General features: G+C 42.6%; 1 protein-coding gene across 1 annotated transcript in view; it reads left to right on the top strand.

The window, feature by feature from the left end:
* LOC145335766 (ras/Rap GTPase-activating protein SynGAP-like) overlaps positions 1–23,246 on the top strand; it is a 565,240-nt gene extending 541,994 nt beyond the window's left edge. The window contains exon 19 of the mRNA XM_080181495.1: positions 22,604–23,246. Coding sequence (XP_080037621.1) covers positions 22,604–22,687 — 84 coding nt within the window. The 3' untranslated portion in view covers positions 22,688–23,246. The remainder of the gene's footprint in view (positions 1–22,603) is intronic.
* The last annotated feature ends 1,668 nt before the right edge of the window (positions 23,247–24,914 follow it).

Below are 24,914 nucleotides of genomic sequence, written 5' to 3'. Positions count from 1 at the left end.
ACCTATCTAAGTCTCCCTGCAGACTATGACACCCTTCCTCACAATCTACCACACCTCCGACTTTAGTGACTCTGTATCTAAGCTTTGTTTAACTTGACCTTGTAATACTTGATGAGTTTTGCAAATGGAGATTTTGCACAGTATCTTCTAATTGGTGCTATATCTGACCTGGGAATGTTTACAAAATGCACACCCTATCCCTCTGCCTATCTCCAATCACCTTGACCTCTCCAGTGTTCTTGAGTGTGTTGTTACATGCCAAACCTGTGTTCATCTCCCCTGCTGTTTCATGTTTAAAATGTTCCGGTCTGGTTTCCACTCTGTCAAATACTAGAACAGCCTTTATAAAAATTAAAAATGACATTCTATACAACTATGTTTGTGATAAACTATTCCTTCTCATTCTGCTGGATCTGTCTGTAGTCTTTGACATAATTAACATATGTCACCACAAACTGCCTACAACACCTCCTCCATTCTCCAGCTTCATGGGACTGATCTTGCCTTGTCCGATTCTTACTTATTATGTTGTAATCAGAGAGAAACATCTGCTTTGGCATCATTTCCTGCTTCCTTATTGTTATCTCTGGAGTCATCTAAGGATCTATCCTTGGCCCCCTCATATTTCTCAGCTACATGATGCCCCTTGGCAGCATCACCCAAAACCACGTCAGGTTCCGCATAAATGCTACAATACCCAGATATAAGTCACGAGCACCTCCCTTGATTCCAATCAAACATCTTGTCTGACACTCTGCAAAACTTCCTCCAATTAAATGTTGGGAAGAAAGAATTTTTTTGTGATAGTGACCCTGTGACATAGCTTGGAATGTTTGACACTGTGAAAGATTTTATACCAGTGTCAATTGTTGCTACTATTTATGGAGCAGCTCAGAGGGAGCTTTACTCTGTACATAACACATACTGAATTTGATATGGGAGTGTTTGCTGGGACAGTGTGGAAGGTATTTTACTCAATATCTAACCTGTTCTCTCCCTGATTTGTGAGTGTTTGATGGGACAGTGTGGAAGCTGTTTTGTTCTATATCTGACTTGTGCTCTTCCTGATTTGTGTGTGTTTGATGGGAGATGTGGGAGGTGTTTTGCTCTATATCTAACCTATGCTCTCTGATTTGTGTGTTTGCTGGGACAGTGTGGAAGGTGTTTTGCTCTGTATCTAACCTGTACACTACATGATTTGTATGTGTTTGATAGGACAGTGCAGGAAGTGTTTTGCTCTATATCTAACCTGTGCTCTCTCTGATTTGTGCGTGTTTGATTGGACAATGTGGAAGGTGTTTTGTTCTGTGCCTAATCCGTGCTCTCCCTGATTTATGTGTGTTTGATGAAATAGTTTGGAAGGTGTTTAGCTTCACATCTAACCTGTGCTCTCCCTGATTTGTGTGTGTTTGATGAAATAATTTGGAAGGTGTTTAGCTCTGCATCTAATCTGAGCTCTCCCTGATTTGTGAGTGTTTGATGGGACAGTGTGGAAGGTGTTTTGTTCTATGTCTAATCCGTGCTCTCCCTGATTTGTGTGTGTTTGATGGGACAGTGTGGAAGGTGTTTTGCTCTCTATCTAACCTGTTCTGTTCCTAATTTGTGTGTGGACAATGTAGAAGGTGTTTTGCTTTATAGCTAACCTGTGCTCTATCTAATTTGTGTGTGTTTGCTGGGACAGAGTGGAAGGTGTTTTGCTCTGTGTCTAACCTGTGCTCTACCTGATTTGTGTGTGTTTGATGGATAATTTGGAAGGTATTTTGCTCTATAATCTAAACTGTGCTCTCCCTGATTTATGTGCGTTTGCTGGGACAGTGTGGAAGGTATTTTACTCTATATCTAACCTGTGCTCTCCCTGATTTGTGTGTGTTTGATGGGACAGTGTGGAAGGTATTTTGCTCTATATCTAACCTGTGCTTTTTCTGATTTGTGTATGTTTGATGGGACAGTGTCGAAGGTGTTTTGCTCTTTATCTAACCTGTTCTCTCCCTAATTTGTGTGTGTTTGATGGGACAGTGTGCAAGCAGTTTTGCTCAATATCTAACCTCTGCCCAACCTGATTTGTGTGTGTTTGATGGGACAGCGTGAAAGGTATTTTGCTCTTTCTTTAACCTCTGCTCGCTCTGATTTGTTTGTGTTTGATGGGACAGTGTGGAAGGTGTTTTGCTCTATATCTAATTTGTGCTCTCTGATTTGTGCGTGTCTGATGGGACATTGTGGAAGGTGTTTTGTTCTGTATCTGACCTGTGTTCTTCTGATTTGTGAGTGTTTGATGGGACAGCGTGGAAGGTGTTTTGTTCCATATCTAACTTGTGCTCTTCCTGATTTGTGTGTGTTTGATGGGACAGTGTAGAAAGTGTTTTGCTCTATATCTAACCTGTGTATGTTCAATGAGACAGTGGAGGAAAACAGCATGATGGTCTTGGTCATTGTGGTTCGACACACCACCAAAATCTGACCTCCAATCCATCAGTGTCATGGGACAATGAAAGTGGCCCAAGGTTAAACAAAGTCACAAACCAGTGTCACTTGGCCAAGTCCTGTTGCAATGAGGAATTGGCAATGGGGTCAGGGCTGTGAACGTGGGAGTCCCGGGTCATGAATCTCCACACAGGCAATGGGCAGATGCAGTAAAGTTGTTGGACACCTATATTGGGACTGAGGTCAGCAGCATCTGTGACTGATTAGTCCTCCTCGGGATATGCTCTGCTCACCCCCTATGGCTAGACATGGTACCTTAAAAATAGGTCCCATTTTCTGCTGTTGGGGGAAACGACCCATCATCTACGTGGTCAATGTCAGTAAATTTTAAATTTCGCAACTTGGAATGTTAGAACACTTACAGATAATCTCAGAAAGAAGAATGGCAATTGGATCACGTGAACTATCAAGACACCAAGTTGACACCATTGCCCTCAGTGAGACCAGTCAATTTGTAACTTTCTTCAGAAATGGAGATAAATCATGCTGTGGAAACTATTGAGGTATTTTCATCTTCGCCAAAGCAAGAAAAGTCCTGACATGCGTTCTCCTGAATTATTTTCTTCCTGTGGTTGTGGACATCTCCCAGAGATATGCAGCTGAATAATATGATCATACACCAACAGAGGTTTCCACACTCAAAGGTTGGTGGCATTCCAACTTTTGGGCCTGCCATTACTGCACATCCGATAATACAGTAATTGCCATCAATGAATGCTGGAAGACAGAATCTTTGCGGTCTTTGAGGCTGTAGGCCATGACCTGGAGCAAAGCCAGCAATTTAAAATGTCCTTTGGCACCAACCAATGTCATGTGACCCATTAGGTGATCAAGCAAGTGCACCTATTCCACATGGTAAAGCTTTGTACATTTTCCAGTCTGGCTAGTTAAATCAATTTAAATTCTAGCTAATCTCTGCCAACAATGTTAATCTTCATAGCTGACAGAAATTTTAGAAATCAGCAAGTCTCCCACCATTTAACATTGTTTAATCAATGCATAGCTCCTCAATAAGAGTAGTAAGGGCCACATTTTGTTCGTAAGACCATAAGATATCGGAGTCATTAGGCCTATCGAGTCTGTTCGTATATGTCTGTGCCATCAGAGTGAGGAGAGAGGATCCTAAAAGGGGAAAAGCTGTCCCCAGATTCACTAAGGGTAATCTTGGTACCATCCTGTGTGTGGTATATGATCAATGTGACTAACTCATGCCAAGTGCTGCGAAAAGGAGATTTCACCAAACCCCTTCTGTGGCAGTAGCATGATGTACTATAGAAACTTCTGCCATATTAAGGTATCCCTGGTATCACGGCTATCCACTCAATCGCGGCCAGTGTCCTCAGCAGGAGCAGGATCCTCAGGAAGAGCATCGTCCTGGTTCCTCAACTCATTGTTGCCCTCGTCCTCAGCGGAGTGGCCATCATTTGACTTTTCATAATCCTCCAGATGGTGATGTTATGGAGTACACAGCAAATCACAACTATCAGGGGACACATGAGAGGGGATACTCTATTGCACCTCTATTCCAAGTATTGGAATCACACCTTTAGGAGACCAATGGTCTATCTGCTCTGCTAAGGTCTCATTGCTGGTTTGGATCTCATTGTAACTCATCTACGCGTCAGGTCTCAAAGGCATCATCAGCCACCTCTTCAGTGGATGTTCCTTATCACCTAACAGACATCCCTCACTAGGTCAAAATACACACAAAAAAAACTATCTTCTTGGCAACAACCTCCTGGTAGATTTTAACTATAAAAATCCAGTAGTATTACCAAGGCAAAGAATTGCAGTTATTTTAGTAAAGGTGGCATGGTGGCACAGTTGTTAGCATGGCTATCTCACAGTGCCAGGGACCCAGGTTCAATTCTGGCCTCGGGTCACTGTCTGTGTGGAGTTTGCACATTCTCCCCATGTCTGTGTGGGTTTCCTTCTACAGTCCAAAGAATTGCAGGTTAGTTTGATTGGATATGCTAAATTGACTGTAATGGGATTAGCAGGGTAAATATATTGGGTTACAGGAATAGGGCCTGGTTGGGATTGTGGTCGGTGCAGGCTCAATGGGCCGAATGGCCTCCTTCTGCACTGTAGATTCTATGATGATTCTATGATTCAAAGATAATTGCTCAAACACTTCGATTCAGATGTGGAAATCCAAAATGAAGGTTTAGAACCAAACTTCTTTCTGAAAACAAATGTTTTTCTGCCTTCAATCTGGATGGTTGTTCCCTGTTCAAAGCCTTTACACTTTCTTCCCACACAGATCTCATCTCCAGGACATCTCTCCACACACCTCTACAACTCGGCTAAATAGCTTTCCTTAAATATTTTTTCTCTTCATCTCAGATCCCATCGTCCTCTCTGAACTCAACTTCTCAAAATATAAAGATATTTCATATTTTCCTATATTTTCTTTACTTTTGATCAATAAAGTTTAATATACATTCACCTGTTTATCTATGGAATCTTTATAAGTTGTAAAAGTTCCTTTTCACTCCTAAACTGTCCTTTAAAATTTCAACAACTAAAAAGCCAAGTCCATACTTATCTTACAATGCAAATTTTGGACCCAATTTTTTTTTGTAAATCCAACCTCACCATAACCTCTCTTTAAAAATGCATAAACCTAACAACTTTATTCTTTTACCCTGCAGTTGTTACTGACAAGCTGTCTGTAGTAACCTTCCCCAGTTTATGCAATCATGGACACATCTTTTTAAACAAAATACTGCTGTAACCACATCCCCACCCAAAAAAAAATCCACTGTCACATTATTGCCTGGGTACCTGCACACACCTGCTTGACCTGCTTATGCTCACACACCAACTTCCCACTGATCGAGTGGAAGCTTTTTCTATCTATGAAGGTGCAGGGCTGTCCAGCAGGAGAGCTGATGGTTATGTGTGTGCTGTCAATGACTCCCTGCACCTTGGGGAAACCTACAAATGTTACAACTTTGGACATTTTGTGCGAAGAAGAGGTAATTCCCAGCCCTTCAGATTGTTGCAGCTGTGAACACCTCGATGCAATGGTGTGCAGTGGGCTGTGTTACTTCACTTATGTCTCCACAGGCTATCTGAAATGAGCCTGTCACAAAGAAGTTAAACACCACTGTTACTTCCCATGCAGCAGTGCAGCTGGCATTGGGTGCCTCGAATGCAACTTGATGGGATCTCCCCGCAAGCGTCTCACAGTGCTGTCACAGTGTCTTTTGAAAGCCTCAGTCTTCTATTCTGAGTCTCATTCAGCTGTAGGTAGCTGTTTACCCTTGGAGTCACATAAAGACACCTACACCTTCACTGAAGGCTCTGGGTTTCTCCTGGCATTCGCGGTCTGGCTCTCTCTGTCCTCTTCCTGAAATTTCACAACACCTTTGTCTTCCTGTGTTCCCTCCTTCCTCTCCCCCTTTTCATCATCCTCTTCCTAACCCTTCTCTCCTCCTAACTGAAGGGTGTACCTCCAAATGAGACCATAGTGTCCATCTGTCTCTTTTCATCCCTGGACAATGGACAGAAAAATAATCAACCAAAAGGACCTTTTGAATCAGAGGAGGTTCCTCCTGATAAAACAATATCCAAACGGTTCCTCTGCTTATTCACATGAGCAGTTCCTGCACCCAGTGAAGCGTCAACTGCAAAGCTGAGACTCTGGTCTCAGCTGCAGTTTTAAAACCCAATCAGATAAGCTTGCCCGTTGAAAACATATTCCTCACCTCTCACGAGTCTTGTGCTGAAGGAGTATTATTCCTTCGGAATGTATTATAGCAGTGAGATGGGCCATTAATTACCTTAATTGACTTCAGAATTGCAATATAAATAATGTGAGTGGGTTCCTGGCCTTTTGACCCAGCTGCATATCATATTATCACAAACCAGCGTGTTGATGTTGTAAATGGTGCCCAACATCATCACACCCTAGAATACGCTCCATGAAGTGGCAAACTTTACCAACCTGGGAGCATATTATTCAGCCCAGTGTGGCTTTGCACTTTCAGAGAACCTCTCTTATTGTTATTGTGGCCAAAGGAAAATGTAAAGGTTAACACCAGGAAATCTTTATTGCATTCAGTGACCTGACTCACTGAAACGTGAGGTTCTGTGAATTATGCTTCAAAGATTCAGGATGTCCAAGAAACTTCATCACAAATCTGCACTTGTTTAATGATGATGCGACCCATCACGTTGTGAGCAAGAGATCCAAAACAGTTCCTTCCAAAATCAGGACCCAGGTCAAACAAGACTGTGATAGCCCTTCCTACTATTTACAGTCTGTCTGACAGTGGCCATTTAATTTATCAAAGATCTCTGGTGTCAGTATTAAGTACCACCTCATTCACTTCAGTCACCTCCATGTCAAAATTAAACTGACCACCACTGATGTACATGATTGACAGTTTGTGAATGAAGGCAGTGTTGTTGCACACTCAGCACCAGATTTGCAAGCTACTCTTAATCTCTTCAATTCAACACACAAGAAACTTGGTTTGTGCTTGAATGTTGTCAAAACTAAACTCATCTATCAACCCATGCCTGGTCAGCCCAATATTCCACCTCCCATATAATGTTGATGGAGAGAGTCTGGAATATGTTGAGCAATTCCTATACCTTGGCAACCACATATCTCAAAAGGCCATTTTCCAACATTAAATTATGTTCAATTTTCTACAATGCCAGCGGTGTATGACACCAGAGAAATCTGCAAGTCAACAGAAAGTTTTAATATACAGAACAGCTGTCTTCATTGCATTCCTGTACTGCAGTGAGATCTGGACTGTGCCAGCAAACATAAGAATACTGGAGAAATGCTATCAACAATGCCTCCACCAGACCCTCCAGTTTAGTGAGAAGACTGCTGAACAAATACTACTGCCCTTTTTGAAGCAGTTCCACACAAGCTCCTGCAAAATCAATTATGATGATCAGTACTGATCAGTTCCAGAGAACCTCTCATATTGTTTTTGTGGCCAAAGGAAAATGTAAAGGTTAACACCAGGAAATCTTTATTGCATTCAGTGACCTGACTGTGTACTGATGGCTGAAAAGGATCTCTCCTGCAAGGTCCTGTTTTCTCAACTCTCAAATGGCCAATGTTCCAGAAGAGGACAAAGAAAACACTTCAAAGAAACGCTGAAGCTCTCCTCCAAGCGCAGCAGCATTGACATCATTGACTGGGAGGAGATTGCTACCAGTGGTTCTAAATGGTGATAACTTGTCCATAAAGCTGTATCACTCTTTTAGCCACAACATCTAATGATGAGGGAGAGCAGCAGCAGAGAAGGAAAGGAAGGGAGGTAAATCCTGCACTCCGGATCCTACTACCTCATGGAACATCCTGGCCCCTCTGTCCATAGATCTGTGAGTCAAGAATTGACCTGCTCAGTCACTTGAAGACCCATAGCAGAAACGCATGACCCTGAGTAGGTGTCATCCTTAAATTGAGGGACAGCCGACGAGGGAACTATATTCTGTATATAACTCATGCTGTGCCTGACCCAGGAATGTTTGATATGATCATGTAGAAGCAACTGTACTGCACCGTGCTGCACCCAATCTGTAAGTTTTTGGTAGGACAATGTAGAGGACCCTTTACCCTGTATTTAAATTGTGCTGCAACTAATCTGCAAGACTTGTTGGGATGTTGAGAGTAAACCTTAGTTTCAATCTATCGTATGCAGTACCTGACCTGGGGAAGTTTTATGGGACAATAATAAGTGAGATTTTATCTGTATCTAACTTGTCCAAGGGGGGGTGTTGGCCTGGCAACATAGAGGAATATTTATCTTTATATCTAACTTGTGTGTTTGACAGGACAATGTAGAACATAAGAAGCATTAAGAGCTGGAATAGACCACATGACTCCTTGAGCATCTTCTGCAATTCAATACATCATGGCTGATGTTTGGCTTCAACTCCACTTTCCTGCCCGCTCCCAGACAGTTAAAAATCCAGCCATCTCAGCCTCAAATATACTTAACAGTTGAGCATTTGTGGCTCTTTCAGAGTAAAGAATTCTATAGATTCACAATCAATTTTGCAGATAAATTCCTCCTCACCTTGGTTTAAATGATCACTGCTTATCCTGAGAGTGTGCTCCCTGATTCTAGATGCTTTCACAAGGGGAAACAACTTCTTAGCATCTATCCTATCAGGAGCTCTCAGAAATTTGTAAATTTCAAAATGTTCACCCCTCATTCTTCTAAAAGCTAGAGATTATCCCTCATCATCAACAACTCTCCCATCCCCAGAATCATTCTAGTGAACATTCAACCAACACCCAGGTATATTCTTCCTTAGATATGGAAAACACTGTGTACATAACTCCAAAGTGTGGTCTCACCGAAGCCCTCAACAATTGTAGCAAGACTTCCTTATTCTTGTATTCTAATTAATCCCGTTACAATAAAGGCCAACATACCCTTTGGGTTTGGAGGCAGATGTGGGTCTGATCAGGAAAGAATGACAGTTTCCTGCTCTAAAGGACATTAGTGACCCAGATGGATTTTTATGACAGTCGACGATAGTTTCAAAGTCTCCATTATTGAGACTAGCTTTTAATCTCATAAATATTAATTAATCAAATTTAAATTCCACCAGCTGCCATGATGGGCAGCAGTGACTACATGCTAATTTTCTGTGTTTCCTGTATAAGACCACCCAAACCTCTCTGAACATCAACATTTCAAAGTTCCTCCTCATTTAAAAAATATGCTTCCTTTCTATACATATAGAAACATGGAAACTTAGAAAATATAAGCATTCATTTTGATCATGGTTGATCATCAAATTCAATATCCTGATCCCACCTTCCCTCCCATATCCCTTGATCCCTTTAACCCCAAGAGCTATATCTAATTTCTTCTTGACATCACATTACGTTTTGGCCTCAACTACTTCCTGTCTATATCATTTTCCAGCCCTCTCTGTGTCCTCCTCACAGCTTACTTTCCCATCTAAATATACTCTTGGTCTCTTCATCTAAATCATAATATGGATTATAAATAGCCAAGGCTCCAGCATTGATCTGTGTGATACCCCCGCTGTTTATGGGCTGTCAATTTTAAAATGTCCCATTCATCTCTGCTTCTTCTCCATTAAACAACTCTCTATCCACTTAAGTGCACTATAACCAACACCATGAGCTCTTAACCTTGTGTAAAATAACTTTATTATGGAACCATGTCAAATGGCTTTTGGAACTTCAAATATATTATTTCTAATAATTCTCCATTATCAACAATGTTAAATGTATCCTCCAAAACCTCTAATAAATTTGTCAGAAGTAATTTCCCTTTCATAAAACCATGTTGATTCTGCCTAACCATATTCTGATGTTCTTAGTATTAGTTGCATTGTCCATGATAAATTGCCCCTTAGTGTCCAAAGATGTGTAGGTTAGGTGGATTAGCTATGTTAAATTGCCCTTTGTGTCCAAAGATGTGTCGCTTAGGTGGATTGGCCATGCTAAATATGTAGAGTTACAGGATAGGCTGGAAAGGGTGGGCCTGGGTGAGATGTTCTTTTGGAGGGTTGGTGCAGGCTCAATGGGTCAAATTTCTACTCTGTGGAGATTCTATGGGATACTATGTACCTAACATGGGAATGCTTGATAAGGATAATATAGAGGAAACTTTACAATTGTAAAAAGGCACCAACACTTGCACATCTAGGTTTTTAAATATTTTCAGTGGCAAGTTGCTGGAAATGGAAGTTGATAATAGCACAGCAATGCAAACCTCCCTTCTGGAAGCTATGTAAACAGTGCAGATGAATACCCAATCAAATTACAGGATTGTGAAATTAATTGTGCAAGGACTGAGAAGAAAAAGCTAAATTAGATTGAGAAAAATCAGATGCAAAAAGAAAAATAAAGGGAATTTAAGAAAAAATGGATTAAAGCAGAGAGAGATAAAGAAAGAAAATAAAAGTAAGTCATTTTTGCTGTTTTTAAAGTCTGCAACAATTTAAAACATGAGACACTTATAATAATTTAATTAGTAGTAAGAGGTTGTTTCTGAATAACATTTTATCACACCATAGGAAGGGTACTTAGACTGGAATGGGCAAGTCTTAACTTTCTGTGAAAAGCTTAGTTCATAACTACGAGGCAGATGTGGCAACTTCACACTATTCACAGTGAGATGGCATCTTAAAAGAAGTTCACGGCATATTGGTGCACCAGTGCAGCGACGTCTGGATATTTGTATTTCACTGCGCATTTGACCATAATCAGAATTTGCTAGAGAATTTCTGCATTAGTAAAATGAACATCTTTAATCTCACCACATTTTGAGAACAAAGTCTGGTCCAAAGATTTAACCCAAGCATGTACCTATTCTAAGAGCATTTGACAGGGCAGTGTAGGAAGATCTTTACTGTCTACCCACCCAATCTGTTTCTGCCTCGGGTATGTTTGAAGGGACTGTTTGAAAGATATTTTACTGTATATCTTACCTGTGATGTGCCTGAATTGCAAGTATTTTAAAGGCTAGTGCAGAGTGAACTTTATGTAATGCATGCTAGGAATGTTTGATGGGATGGCTTAGAGGATGATTTATTAAATAACTAATCCATGCTGCTCCTCACATCATTCTTTTTGATTAGCCAGAGGAAACATTCCACTTTTCCTAAACTATATTATCCCTGACCTGAAATTGTTTGACCAGCCAATGAAGAGAGAGCTGTATTTTATTTTTCATCCGACCTGACTTGAGTGCTTGAAGCAACCATGTAAAAAGTCCTTTATCTTTGATTTAACTCATGCAATATCTGATGTATAACTGTTGATCTGCCATGTAGAGGTAGTTTTAATTTGTATCTAACTTGTCCTGTACCTGCGTTGGCAGTGTTTGAGGTGACAGTGTAGAGGAAGCTTTACTCTGTATCCAACCCCGTTTTGTATCAGTCCTGTGAATGCTTGATGGGACAGTATAGAGGAAGCTTTACTCTGTATGTAGCCCTGTGCTGTACCTGTCCTGTGAATGCTTGATGGGACAGTGTAGAGGAAGCTTTACTCTGTATCTAGCCCCATGCTGTACCTATCCTGGGAGTGTTTGATGGGACAGTAGAGAGGGAAATTTGCTCTGTATCTAAAGTATGTTGTAGCTGAACTGGCATTTTTCATGGGTCATTTTTAAGTGCTTTTTCTCAGTTAGTATCCTGTAGCTGTAGGTGATCTGTGAGCCTATGATGGAGTATTGTAGAAGGATTACTTTGTATTTACTTCTTTCCATAGATAAACTGTTAAAGTTTGCTGATACATTGTAGAAACACTTTTTTATTCTGCATCTAAACCCTTACTGTACCTGACTTGTTGAGTTTATGATGGGACAGTGCAAAGTGAAATTTACTCTGTACATACTCGTGCTGAATCTGCTTTGGGAGCTTTAGTGGGACAGTGTAGACACAGTAGAGGGAGCTTTACTCTGTATCTTACCCCATGCTGTACCTGTCCTGGGAATTTTTGATGGGGACAGTATAGAGAGAGCTTTACTCTGTATCTAGACTGTGCTGCACTTGTTCTGGGAGTGTTTGATGGGACAGTGTAGAGGAGATTTACTCTGTATCTATTCCTATGCTTTACCTGTCCTGAGAGTGTTTAATAGGACACTGTAGAAGGAGCTTTACTTTGTATCTAACCCCGTTTTGTACCTGTCCTGGGAGTATTTGATGGGGCAGTGTAGTGGGAGCTATACTCTGTTTCTAACCTATGCTGTACATTACCTATGAGCATCTAATTGAACAATGCAGGGGACATTTTACTCAGTACCTAACCAGTCTGTGTTCTGGGACACGGTAATTGGGTTTCTGTCCATATGTAGTCTGTGCTGTACCTGGCTTGAGAGGGTTTGATGTGACAATGTAGAGAGAAATTTACACTATCTAACATGTGCTGTGCCTAGCCTTGGGTTTTATATATAGGGTAAAGTTATCTCTCCACTGTCCCAGACAATGCTATGGCACAAGACAAGATACAGGGATCCCTCTGTACACCCTCAGACATATAGCATAAAGCTCCCTCACAACACAGTCATATACTTCCAGGCTATAACATAATGTAAATGCAAGTAAAGCTCCCACTGTATCGTCCCACGGTGCCTAGAGGTTATGGAAGAGAGTAGATGGCGTCTTAGTCTGAACTTTTCTTTTTATGCAGCCAATGCTGGAGCTGTGTTTGACAGGACAATGTTGGGGGGGGGGGGGGGAGGGAACGGCTCTACTCACTGTTGTGCTTGCTGTTTGTCAAGGCAATACATACAAAATTGTGCGGTTTTACAGCACAGAAATGAGCCTTTTTGTTCAACATGCCTGTGCTTATGCACCACATGAGCCTCCTCCCAGCCTCCTCCATCTGATTATATCAATACATCTTTCTCACTTACGTGTTATTGATGCATCTGTGCTGTATTCCATGGTTCAGGCTAGAGGTTTTGTTTTTCAGTATCTCACTCGTGCTGTACCTGATATAATAGTTTTTATAGGACACTTTGGTGAGAACATTACTCTGTATCTCACCCATACTGTCAGTGATCTGTGAATATTTAATACTGTGATTCTGAGGGACTTTTACTCCATATCTAAACAGCACTGTATCTTGCCTGGTGGCATTTGATGAGATTATACAGAGGGAGATTTGCCCTCAGTCTAATCCTGATATGGGAATGATTAATCTTCAGAGTAGGAGACCTTTATTCTGTCTCTAACATGTATTGTATCAAATCTGACAATTTTTGATGGGACGATACAGTGGGAGCTTTACTTGCATTTACATTGTGTTATAGCCTGGAAGTATATGACTGCATTGTGAAGGAGCTTTATGCTATATGTCTGAGGGTATGCAGAGGGATCCCTGTATCTTGTCTGGGACAGTGGAGAGATAACTTTACCCTATATATAAAACCTATGCTCTACCTGTCTTGGGAGTATTTAATGGGATTGTGTAGAGGAGGCATTATTTTGTATCTCACCTATTCTGTGCCTGACATCTTAGGATAGTAAAAAGTCTGACAACACCAGGTTTAAGTCCAACCAATTTATTTGATAGTAAACTCATTAGCTTCTGAGGTTACCCCCTTCGTCAGGTGAATGGAGAGTTTTGGCCTCAGACAGAGCATATAAAGCACAGACAGTTACTTTATGTGCTTTATATGCTCTGTCTGAGGCCAGAACTCTCCATTCACCTGACAAAGGGGGTAACCTCGAAAGCTAGTGAGTTTACTATCAAATAAATCGGTTGGACTTAAACCTGGTGTTGTCAGACTTTTTACTGTGTTTACCCCAGTCCAACGCTGGCATATCCACATCTTAGAACAGTGCAGAGAAGTATTATTCCATATCTAACATATTCTGTGCCTGACCTGGGGATGTTTGATAGCACAATGAAGACGGAGTTTTACTCTGTATCTAAACTCTGCTGTACCTGCTTTGGGAGTGTTTGATGGAGAGAGTGTAGAGTGTAGAGGGACTTTTCTTCTAACTCATGCTGTGCACATTTTGGAGGTGCTGAATGTGGCAGCGTAGAAGGAATTCAGTAAGGAATTTTACTCAGTACCTAACCTATAAATGTTGTTGGGACAGTGTAATTGGGTTTCTGTCTGTATGTAATCTGTGCTATATCTGGCTTGAGAGGGTTTGATGCGACAGTTTAGAGGAAAATTTACACTATCTAACATGTGCTGTGCCTACCTTTGGAGATTTTATGGAAGAGAGTAGATGGTGTTTTAGTCTGAACTTTTCCCTGTGATGTGCCTACCTGGGATCATTTATGAGATTGTACACAAAGAAGTTTAGCTACTCATGTTGAAAATATTGTAGGAGTGCATAAGATGATGTATGGGGGGCTTACTCTGTATTGGGGTCAAGGTAGATCTGCAAAAATCGTTGAATGTTGCAGGGCAGATTGAGAAAGCAGCTAAGTGCAAGTAAGATTCTGGACTTTATAAACAGAGGCATTGAGTATGAAAGCAAGGAAGATACAACAACCCTTTACTAAACATTGGTTCAGTCTCACCTGGACTATTCTGGGCACTGAACTTCAAGGAGGAAGTAAGTGCTGTAGAGAGGGTGCAGAAAAGATTTTTAAAAGAGTTGCAGGAATATGACAGTTCAGTTACATGGATAAATTGGAGAAGCTGGGAGTTGTTCACCTTCCATAAAGAAGAGAAGGGTTGAGAAGAGATTTGATAGAGGTGTTCAAAACCTTAAGGGGTCTAAACAGAGTAGACGGAGAAAAACTGTTGCCATTGGTGGGAAGAATCGAGAACCAGAGGGCACTGATTTAGGCTGAATGGCAAAAAAGCTAAAAGACGACATGAGAAAAGTTTGTTTAAGCAGCAGGTGGTTGGGACGTGGAATGCGTTGCCTGGCAGATTGGCCAGATACTGATTCAGCCACAGTTTTCAAAAGGGAATTGGATGAGCACCTGAAAGGGAGAGAAACATTTGCAGGGCTTCAGGAAAAGAGTAGGGATGTGGGACTTAGCCAAATCGCTCTTGCAGGGATCCAGCAGGGCCTTGATGGGCTGAGTTGAACTCCTTCCATGCTGCAACCATTCCATGATTCTATCTGACCCGTGCTGTACCTTTAACGGAGTTGTTATGGGATCTTAGAGTGAGAAATACTTCGTATCTAATCTGCACTATGCCTGGCCCGGGGGTGGTTAATGGGGTAGTGTAGAGGAGCTTAACTCTCTATCTCACAAGGTATGTCCTTGATGTTGGCACTGAGGATATAAAGACATAATAATTCCAGTGCCTTTAAACAATACAGAATTCACCCAATATTTCACCAGTATATGTAGTGTTGACTGGGAATTCATTGCACCTGATTTAAACATGTGGATTGAAGTGGAATTTAGCAGCATGTGAATTGGAATGTGGCGATCCTGAACTGGCCCTGTCCTTATGTTTTAACACCATCCCACCCTTGTCCAAATTTGTGTTTCATTTCTCTGTTCCTCATGTTCAGCTGTACTCTTGCTTGTACATACACTCTCTCTCCCTCATATTTCTTGGGTTAGGGAAATTGGAGATTGAAATTCCCCCCAACCCTATTATACTCCACATTGACTTCAGTAAAACTGAATGTTAGATGAGATGTGTAACAGGCTGCCAATTTGATATGCCTGTCTAGTTGCTTGAATCATCTCAAGCAAACCTCTACAGCTCTCTTTCCCTCTTTCTGCCTGTCTTTCTATGTTTCTCTAGCTCACTTTCTCTGCTCCTACTATCACTGCAACCCCCCACCTCACCTCCGCCCGACACACGTACACACATTTAGGTCTACCTCTATCAATGAAAGGGGCCAATTTTAATCAAATCCACTCCTCAGAAAACTGACAGGACCAGGTACAGGGTTGGTTTTACTACTGCCCACCACCATTTTACTTTCCATTGAAGTCAAGTGAGACTAATAATGGACTGAGTACAATAGTGACCATTCCACGCTGCCTGGTGAGATACAGGCTGACTTATTATCTATCATTTTCATTCTTTTTGAGTTTGTGCATCCGCAGAGGTTCATTTTAAAAAAAACAATTTTGCCTTACGTTTCTTGAAATTAGATTATGCCTACACCTTCTGGTGCAGTGTATCTAGTCAGACTCAAAACATTCCCTGCGTAGTAAATATTGAATGCTTTGGTCCCTTCAGGCAGTTTCTCTGGCCATTTCAGTGAGCTTATTATTACACCTAGAAGTTGAGTGAGTGGGAGACTTAGCATTGGGAATTGCAGCCCAAGAATAGGGAACAAGGAGGAAAAATAGACATCAGAGTTCCTGGTCTGTTCACTGATAACAGCCAAAGAAAGTAATATTTGCATTGGTACAGCACTTTTCACAATTGCAGCAAGTCCCAAAGCTTTTGAAATCCATTTCTTCAGTCGTATTATATAGAGGAAGCACTCACAAACAGCAATATGCTAATAGCCAGATAATCATCTTTTAACTGAGAAATAAATGTTAGCCGGAGCACCAGGATAACTGCACTCCATCCTTGTCTCTGCCCCCAGCACCCCCAACAACCCTTACACTGCCCCCCAACACACACCCATCACATCCCTGACACACCCATACTGCACCCAACACCCACACACCCATACCGCAGCCCAGCAATGCCCATACCGCATTCCCAACACCCCTTATCTCACACCCACCCCACAATCCAAACACCCCACAGCCCCAACATTTCTCCCCCCAACAACCTCCATCCTGCACCCTGAACATCCCCCAACTTCAATAGCCCACATCCCCAACACCACCCCAATCCCAAAATTCTCCAACTCTACGCCCTTGACACCTCCCACCCCCAACCTACACTCTCAAACACTCCACCCTGCAAATCCCAACATGGTCCCCTACATGCCCAGCATCCTGCACCCATACCCCAAACTCTAACCCCCCCCCTCAAATATAACACTCACACCCTCTGCCTCGCTGGTGTCCTTCAAAATGGTGTTGTGTGATGCTTCTTAGTCCACCTGGGAAGGCAGACAGGGCCTTGGTTTGTTGTCTTAACCTGAAAGCCAGCACCTCTAACAATACAGCACTCTTTCAGTACCTCAGTGGGAGTGGCAGCCTGCATTATGTGCTCAGGACACTAAAGTGGGATTGAAACCTATGATTCATTGGTTCAGAGGTGAGAGCCACCACTGGCACTATTGGAAAGCATGGGGTGTTGGATGGGGCTAGGAAATCACTTAGGTAATGACTTCATTTCCTGCGACAGTCGAATAGTCTGCACTCATTACCTGGGCTCACCCACAGTAAATAATATTTGAGCCTCCCTGATAGCTCAGTGATGCCTACAAGAAAGGCTGCATATCTGACAGAGGACATACAGAACAAGGAGAACTGCATAGGGGTGGTGTGCAATTCCTCTAAGGGCAAAGCGCAGCTCTGCATCATTTATCCATGAGTTCCATGCACAAATCTTAGGGTACAATTTTCTTAGTCTTGGCTATAAATCTTCTCAAGTGAAGTGAGAGGTGAGGCATGGGCTGATGGGATTGAAGAGTGGGGGCATGGGGATGTTGAGAGCAGCCAATTTGCTGCAATCCTCCAGTCACAATCTTGAGGATTCCAAACTGGGAATTGCTTGCTTGTTTCCCCGTCTCTTTGAACGTGACTCTTGCTCGCGTAGAGGTTACCATTGGCTGCTGGTCACTGAAAATGTATTTAACCAATTTATTATTAATAATTTTTTTCTTAACATTAAACCATTTACCCCCCTAGAGGCGGTTAAGTGTAGAATACCACAGCGACTTAAGCGTGCACAATCCAGTCTTGGGGGATTGGGGGATTGGGGGCCGGGGGAGGGGGGCATTAATTCGCGAGTATCGCATAGTGACAGAGTTCACCGGTAAGGTAGGGTCATTCAGTCGCAACGTTTGATTCGTTCTGTGAGCAATGTTGTTCGGTGTTTTGTTTTTTTTTAAATCTAGAAAAAGTTTGAATGAAGGAAAATTCTGGGATATTTTAAACAATAAAACAATATAAAGAAATGCATTCACTTTGGGGAGTGAGGGGGAGGTTTCAGAACTGGACCTTTAACTAACTGAGGCAAACAAATATAACCCTTAAAATGCAGGGGAAAATCACCAGGATGAAAATGTAGAAGTCTTTTCTGTCCCGTCAACTACCTCTCACCACAACCCCCCACCCTCACCACCACCAACACCCCATTCCCACATCAATAAATCTTCAAAGATCAGACTTAAAGATCCTTGCCTTCACTGGAAATTCTCTGCTTGCAAGTCAGATTCTGCTAGAGGGGTAGTCAGTTACCAGAATTAGGATTGCAAGAATTTAGGAACGAGAGTGAACAATTCAGGCCCTCTGAGCCCATTTCCCTCATTCAGTTAGACCATGACTGACTAATATCACCTACCTGCCATTGCTCCATATCCCTTTTCCCAAAAGGAATCTTGATCCCAGTTTTTAAATATCTAATTCAGTCCCAAACCTTGACAGCATTTTTTAGATTTCCACTGTCCCTTGTTTGAAGAATTGTTTCCTGACTTCATTACATTGTTGTTGTTTCTCTTCCTGCACCTAGTGATGCACAAAGGCAGGTTTTCATTTGTCCACATTGCTAGTGTTTTCCCTAGAACAGGTCACTAGCCTGTCACCAGAGGCTTAAAGCTTGAGGGGTACCATTCCGCATCAAGCCTGGCAGACTAGGAGTTTCTCTTGCTCTTCCTGCCTGTCACTGGAAGGATTTTGCAGGTTAATACTCAATCTGTTGGTAGTGTATGAACTCCCCTTCCTTAACTATTAAATGGGATTAGAACAGATAGTGCTTGGTGGACATAGACACGATGGGCCAATAGGACTCTTTCCTTATCTGTCCTTATAATTTAGCCCTGTACCATTCTGGCAATCATTCTACAGGTTGTATCAGAACACCCAAAATGACAGTCACATTAGCTGTCACTTTGATGGTGGCATTTTCCTTGGAACTGTGGGACATAGCATTGAAGTAAAAGCTAGTGGCATGAAAGTGAAATTGTGTGCAGCCTCCTTATGAACAGAAGCCATTCACCCCTCATCCTTCATTACAGTCCCAAACTGCTATCTAGATGTGCATTACTCCTCTAAATTCTTCACGTCTGATTCACTTTGAGAAGTTTTCCAGACATTTACAGAGCAGTTCTAACTCAGCAAAAGATCCAGTTTGATCTTTTGACTGCTCTATCCTGATCCTGTTTTCCCTGTTTGACCTGTGACACATCTTAAGCTATCTTAAAATATTGGCTGCTCATGACTGAAACATGGCACAATTCCAATTTGCAAAACAATTCTTGTCACACTACAATTAAAATTTTGACTGATTTTTTAAAATTGATAAACATGTCAATTGTGATATGTTCTATGTGCTGAGCTAAACTGGTATAATACTTCTGCCCTCATGACCTCTGCATATTTTTGACTTTAAGCAATCCAAATAGATATGCCCAGCAGACTTCAAGTATCACAGGGCCTTCCTTACATGCAAATTTATGCACTCCTTCTTTCTTAAAATAGATAGGCTACTTAATCAACCTGCAGATCACATGAGAGCAGCTAGCTTATACTTGGCCTGGGGTTTATTGAGAGCAATTATGCGTTAACATATTCAAGAATTGATAGCAGTTCTGAGCCTGACCTGAGATCTAATGAGAGCAGTTATACTCCAACTGACCCAAGGAAATGATAATGGCAGCTACCCTCTAACTTCCCTGAAAATATGAAGAGAGAAATTGGCCTCTAACTGACCCGAGAATATGGTAAGGACAGTTAGCCTCAATTGATCAAAGAATCTTTTAGCAGTGGTCATACTTTAATTGATTCAAGGATCTGATACAAGCAGTTAGCCTGAGGATCCAGTACAGCTAATTAATCCTGAGGATGAAAGAAGAGTAGCTCTCTGATTGATTAGTGAGAGCAGTCACCCTCTGATGCCAGCACCTGATAAAAGCAATTGCTCTCTCATTCACCCGTGGACCCTAGGAAGAGCAGTTGCCCTTTAATTGACTTTGAATATAGTAGATGGATCCCAGGATCGGGTGAGAGCAATTAGCCTCTAATTGGCCAGAAGAAGCCGAGCAATTACACCTTCTGGCCTTAAAACTATCAACACAGAACCGTACCACTATCCTATATAAGGCAACGTTGTTAGGATAAGATAGTAAATCCTCAATCTACGGGGGCGGGTTAGGGGACATCAATTAGCTTTTAGTTGGATTCCTCCTGGACAGCACCAGGTCAAGGACAATAAAACTCCTTCTCCGAGGCCCGAAAGTGAAAATAAGTTTATTTGACTGCTCCAATCATTTCATTTGACTCCCGCGTAGCTTTGCATTCTGGAGGCTCCACAACAATTCCTGTTTAATTAGCAGAGAGACCTGGTAGTACTAGATTGTTTTCCTTCCCTCTCATTCGTTCCTCAACTCTCTGCCCTCGCCATCCCCACCAGTTCCTAAGTACCGAACTAATCCACAGTACAGCGCACTCTTTCTCACTCCCAACTATCCCAAGCTACGCGCACTGATCTGGCTTGCAAGCTGGGAAGATTATTATGGTAATATTGTGAAAGATAAAATGTAGGTAGCACCTCTTTAAAGTGAATGGAAGGCAGCATATCCGATTGCTCAGTATTCATCAGTTCGTACTGAAAGCGGCAATTTCAGCTGGCGGGGGTGTAGGGTTGACAGGTCTCTGACCGCTGCCACACATCGGAAATCAGATTGGATCAGATACTGAAAAATGCTTCTCGAAGCACAGGAGCTGAGCTTTGAAGAGACCCCGGCCTTATGAGGACCTCTTCCACTTGCCCCCGTGCACCCAATCTGGTTTTATTGGTATTGTAACAGTCAACTTTAACCCGTAGTCCTCCCCTCCCCCTAACTTACTGTGTTCAGCTGTAAAGAATAGGAAGATCCCAGATTTGATTCACTTTGTTCTGTTGGCTGGAGTGGTTGATGTAGTGGGAAGTAACGCTAAAGTTGGTTGCAGGTCTGTCTCTCCCGGTCCTGCACCCCGCCCCCCTCCAACCAGGGCGGCAATAATCAAAAGTGTGGGAGTTTTTTTGGAGCGAGGTGGGGTGGGTTGGCGGGGGAGATGGCTTTCTTTAACAATCAAATAGATCACCAGCGTCACTGCTTTGGCTGAAGCAGCAGGGAAGACATTTTGAGAGTGAGGAGGGGGTGGTGTGGGGGAGAGGAAGGAAAAAGAGTGAGATAAGGGGAAGGGGGATTCAGGATCGTTCTCGTCTCTCGAATCAGTGTCCAAGCAGAAAATGAAGCAAGGGTTGAGACTATTCAATTAATAATAATTCTGGTGATCTGGGGAGGAGACATGGAAACGTGAGTGTCTGTGAGTCCCCAGTCACACCCCTGCCCCCTCCCCCCCCCCCCCGGCTGCACCCGGTGTGCACTGAACTGGCAGAGCTGTCTCTGCACATCCACATGGTGTGTGTTCCCAGGGTATGGCACGTTCCCCCCCCCCTTTGATCCAAGGGATCTACAGGTCACGCCTTGTCAAAATACACCCCCCATTGCCATCGGATCACCGCACTGAGCTACCTTGACAAAGAATTTATATACATAGGAAAAAAAAGTGCGACTGACAATCAACAAGGCTTTTGACCAGCCCGCTAACTGAAGGCAGAGTTCACGTTTTAGGGAGTTGTCCCAGAAGCAGGGGCTCCACCTCATGCCCTCTTTTTGCTCACTTTCTTTCAGCACCAAGTTAGCCTTATTTGCCTGGCGAGGTGAGCACACACAGGGAGAGAGAGAGAGAGGACTATGCTAAGAAGCTGATATTGGGAGGAACACCCTTGTCACGGCAAGGTCACATTCCTCTTGAGGAGAATGGGGCAGGTTCCTTTACTCCAGCTGGCTCGCCCAAGTACTTTGGACACTAACCCTGTGACAGCCTCTCTCTGTCTACCATACTAGGGTCTAGGCACAAAGGTTGGGAAGCAAGGGAGAGGAAGTGTGCGTTTGGCCCCCAGAGGGTGAGGAATGACCTGAGTAGCAATTTCCAGGAGACTGGAGTTGGAGAAGGAGGGTAGGCTCGCTGAGGAAGCACCCTGTCTAAATACTTACTGGGGAGGTTGGCTGAGGCGATGGCAGACAAGAGAGTTTCCAAAGGTTGCCAATCCACCAGGATTGTCTAGCAGTAGAATAGGTGCTCCACCCCGTCCAATTTCAGCCCCACCACCGCCCCCCCCGCCATCCTCCGCCCAACTACACACACCCATCTCCCCATAGCACCCAAAGGGACATGTTTTGAAATATGGCATCAGTGACACCTCAGGTGGCAAGGACATTTGCTTTTTTTTGGGGGGGGGGGTGTCTGAAATTACACTGTACGATCAAGATCCCGCCAGCTTGCTTCCCAACCCAACCTCCCCCCCTCTCTTCCCGTCCCTCGAATCCTCATGCATACAAAGATGTATCGATCATTTGGTGGGAGCTAAGGGGGTGAGGCAGGGATGGGAAGGGGAAGGAGAGGGGATGTGTGGCTGGCTGGGTGTGAGTGGTGGGTTGCTGTGGATGGAGAGGGGGATGTGTGTGTGGTTGGGTTTTTAAAAATCTTTTCTTAACGCGGCCGATTCACACTCGCCCATCTTTCGATCCATTATAGCCTTCAGAAACGGGGCACAGAGTTGGAAGAACAGCCCGGAGTCATAGTCGTCTTCTCCCGTTGACTTACGGGGCGTTCCGATAGCCATAGACACACACACACACACACACACAATTATATATATATTTCAAAAGAAAAAGGAAGTAACTTCAATATCGACCCTGGGTCGACAATCGATAGCCATACATAAATAAATAACGTTTTAAATTTTGAAAACACAAAAAAGTAACCACAGGCATGGCTCAACATGATTTGACGTTTGTATCATGTGAATATAATCTCTGTTGCTATAGTAACCACTGCCAGAATAATGTTGGAGGAAGTGATTGTACTGGTTCATGTTGTTATGTGTATATATTTAACAAGGAGAAAACAAAAAGCGTTAATTTTTCAGGTCCTCGATTTATCCATTTTAAATGCCGACTTTGTAATTAATCCCGCTCCTAACCCCATAAAATCAAAATATTTATACGTATATAAATGTGTATATATGTTGAATTTTTTCTCTCTCCCCACACGTGTAATTAAGAGAATGTTGTTTGTATTGTAAATAACATAACGATATGTACTGTACATAGTTTAACATATATTCCTGGTTGCCGTGACACCAGGGATGCTATCTGATGCTTCTATTGTTGTGTTGTATGGGGGTGTGGTGACAGAATGACCTTTAATAAAGCAAAAACGTAACCTTTTACTCTCTGTCTTGCAGTCGTGGTCTTTCAGCCTCTAACTCGCTCCCAAGTATCACTGTTCTGTGTATAAACCATCTTTTAAAAAAAACTGCCTCGACCAGGGCTCCGGCCCCGAGGAATCAATTTCTTGAAATTTCCGTCCCTCTAACCTGTCCCACCGTTACACCAGATCGTGGCTGCTCTGTATTTTAACTGTATGCACCTGCCTTATCCTCAAACCTTGTCTAGCTGACATCCATGGATCTCAAACTTAACCGAACCGGCCTCTCTTTTTCTTGGGGGAGTTCCAACGCTCCCGCCACACCTTTTGCAAGAGGAAATGTTTCTTAACCTTTCTCCCGAATGGCCTGATCCTGATTATGTCCCCTTAGCCTATACTTCCCCACCCCTCCCGAATATAAAACGTTTCCTTCCATCTACCCTATCAATTTCTTTCAAAATCCCCCAGATTATTGCTCGAACCTTCTGCATTCCAGGCAACAGAAACCGGTAAATTCCTCCTTACAATCTGAACATTTGGACCGCCGTGGACGTTCCGGCGAATCTGTGCTGAACTCAGTCCAAATATCTTTACCAAGGCACAGTGCACAGAACTGTACACAGTACGCCAGATGTGGCCTCAGCAGGACTTGCTCTTTATATGCTGGCCTTCCAGTTATAAAGACTTTAATGTTGCATTCGTCTTTTTGATTAAATTTTGCAACTACATACTAATTATATATTTAAGGAGCTGCGTGATCACTTTATGGTGACGCCATTAGTGTGTTTCAGAAGCTCTCCTGCTTTTAGTTGCACTCTGTACAGACAACAAATAAACTTGCTGTGTGTTACTTTGAATCTATGTGTGCAAACCACATCTTTTCTTTTTGTTTAAAACATAGTTAAAACATTACACTCATGATATTTGGACATGAACTGCAAAATATCTTTGTATCCCCATTGTCCCTCAATTTTCACTCTTTAAGTAATACTGGGCTCCACCCATTCTTCGTCCAAAATGGATGATCTCACACTTACTGCCTTTGTAACTGTCTGTCACAGTTTAGCCCACTCCTATAATCTACTAATGTCTCTTTGTATTTTTACACTGCCATTTACAATGCTTACTGTACCATCAATCATTGTGTCATTGGCAAATTTGGATATCTGGCTCTCAATTTTATTTGTAATTAATTTATGGGATGTGGGTGTTCCTGGCTTGGCCAGCATTTATTGTCCATCCCGAGTTTCTCTCGAAAAGGTGGTGGTGAGCCATCTTTTTAAATTGCAGTCCTGAGGGTGCAGGCACACCCACAGTACTGTTTGGGTTTAAATTCTAGGATTCTGACCCAGTGACAGTGAAGGAACGGTAATATAATTCCAAGTCAGGATAGTGAATGTTTTGGAGGAGTGCCACCAGATGGTGGTGTTCCCAGGTATCTGTTGCCCTGCTGTCCTTCTAGATGCTAGTAGTCATGGGTTTGAAAGTTGCTACTCAAGGACTCTTGGTGCAGTGCTTCTTGTAGATGGTACACACAACTGTCACTGTTTGTTGCTGCTTGAGGAAGTGAACATTTGTGGAAGAGATAGCAATCAAATGGATTGCTATGTCCTGAGTGATGTTGAGCATCTTGACT

Source organism: Carcharhinus amblyrhynchos, unplaced genomic scaffold (assembly GCF_965287045.1).
Source record: "Carcharhinus amblyrhynchos unplaced genomic scaffold, sCarAmb.v2.hapA scaffold_40, whole genome shotgun sequence".
NCBI lineage: Eukaryota > Metazoa > Chordata > Chondrichthyes > Carcharhiniformes > Carcharhinidae > Carcharhinus > Carcharhinus amblyrhynchos.
Note: the sequence above shows the minus strand (reverse complement) of the source record. Positions and strands in the feature narration are given on the sequence as shown.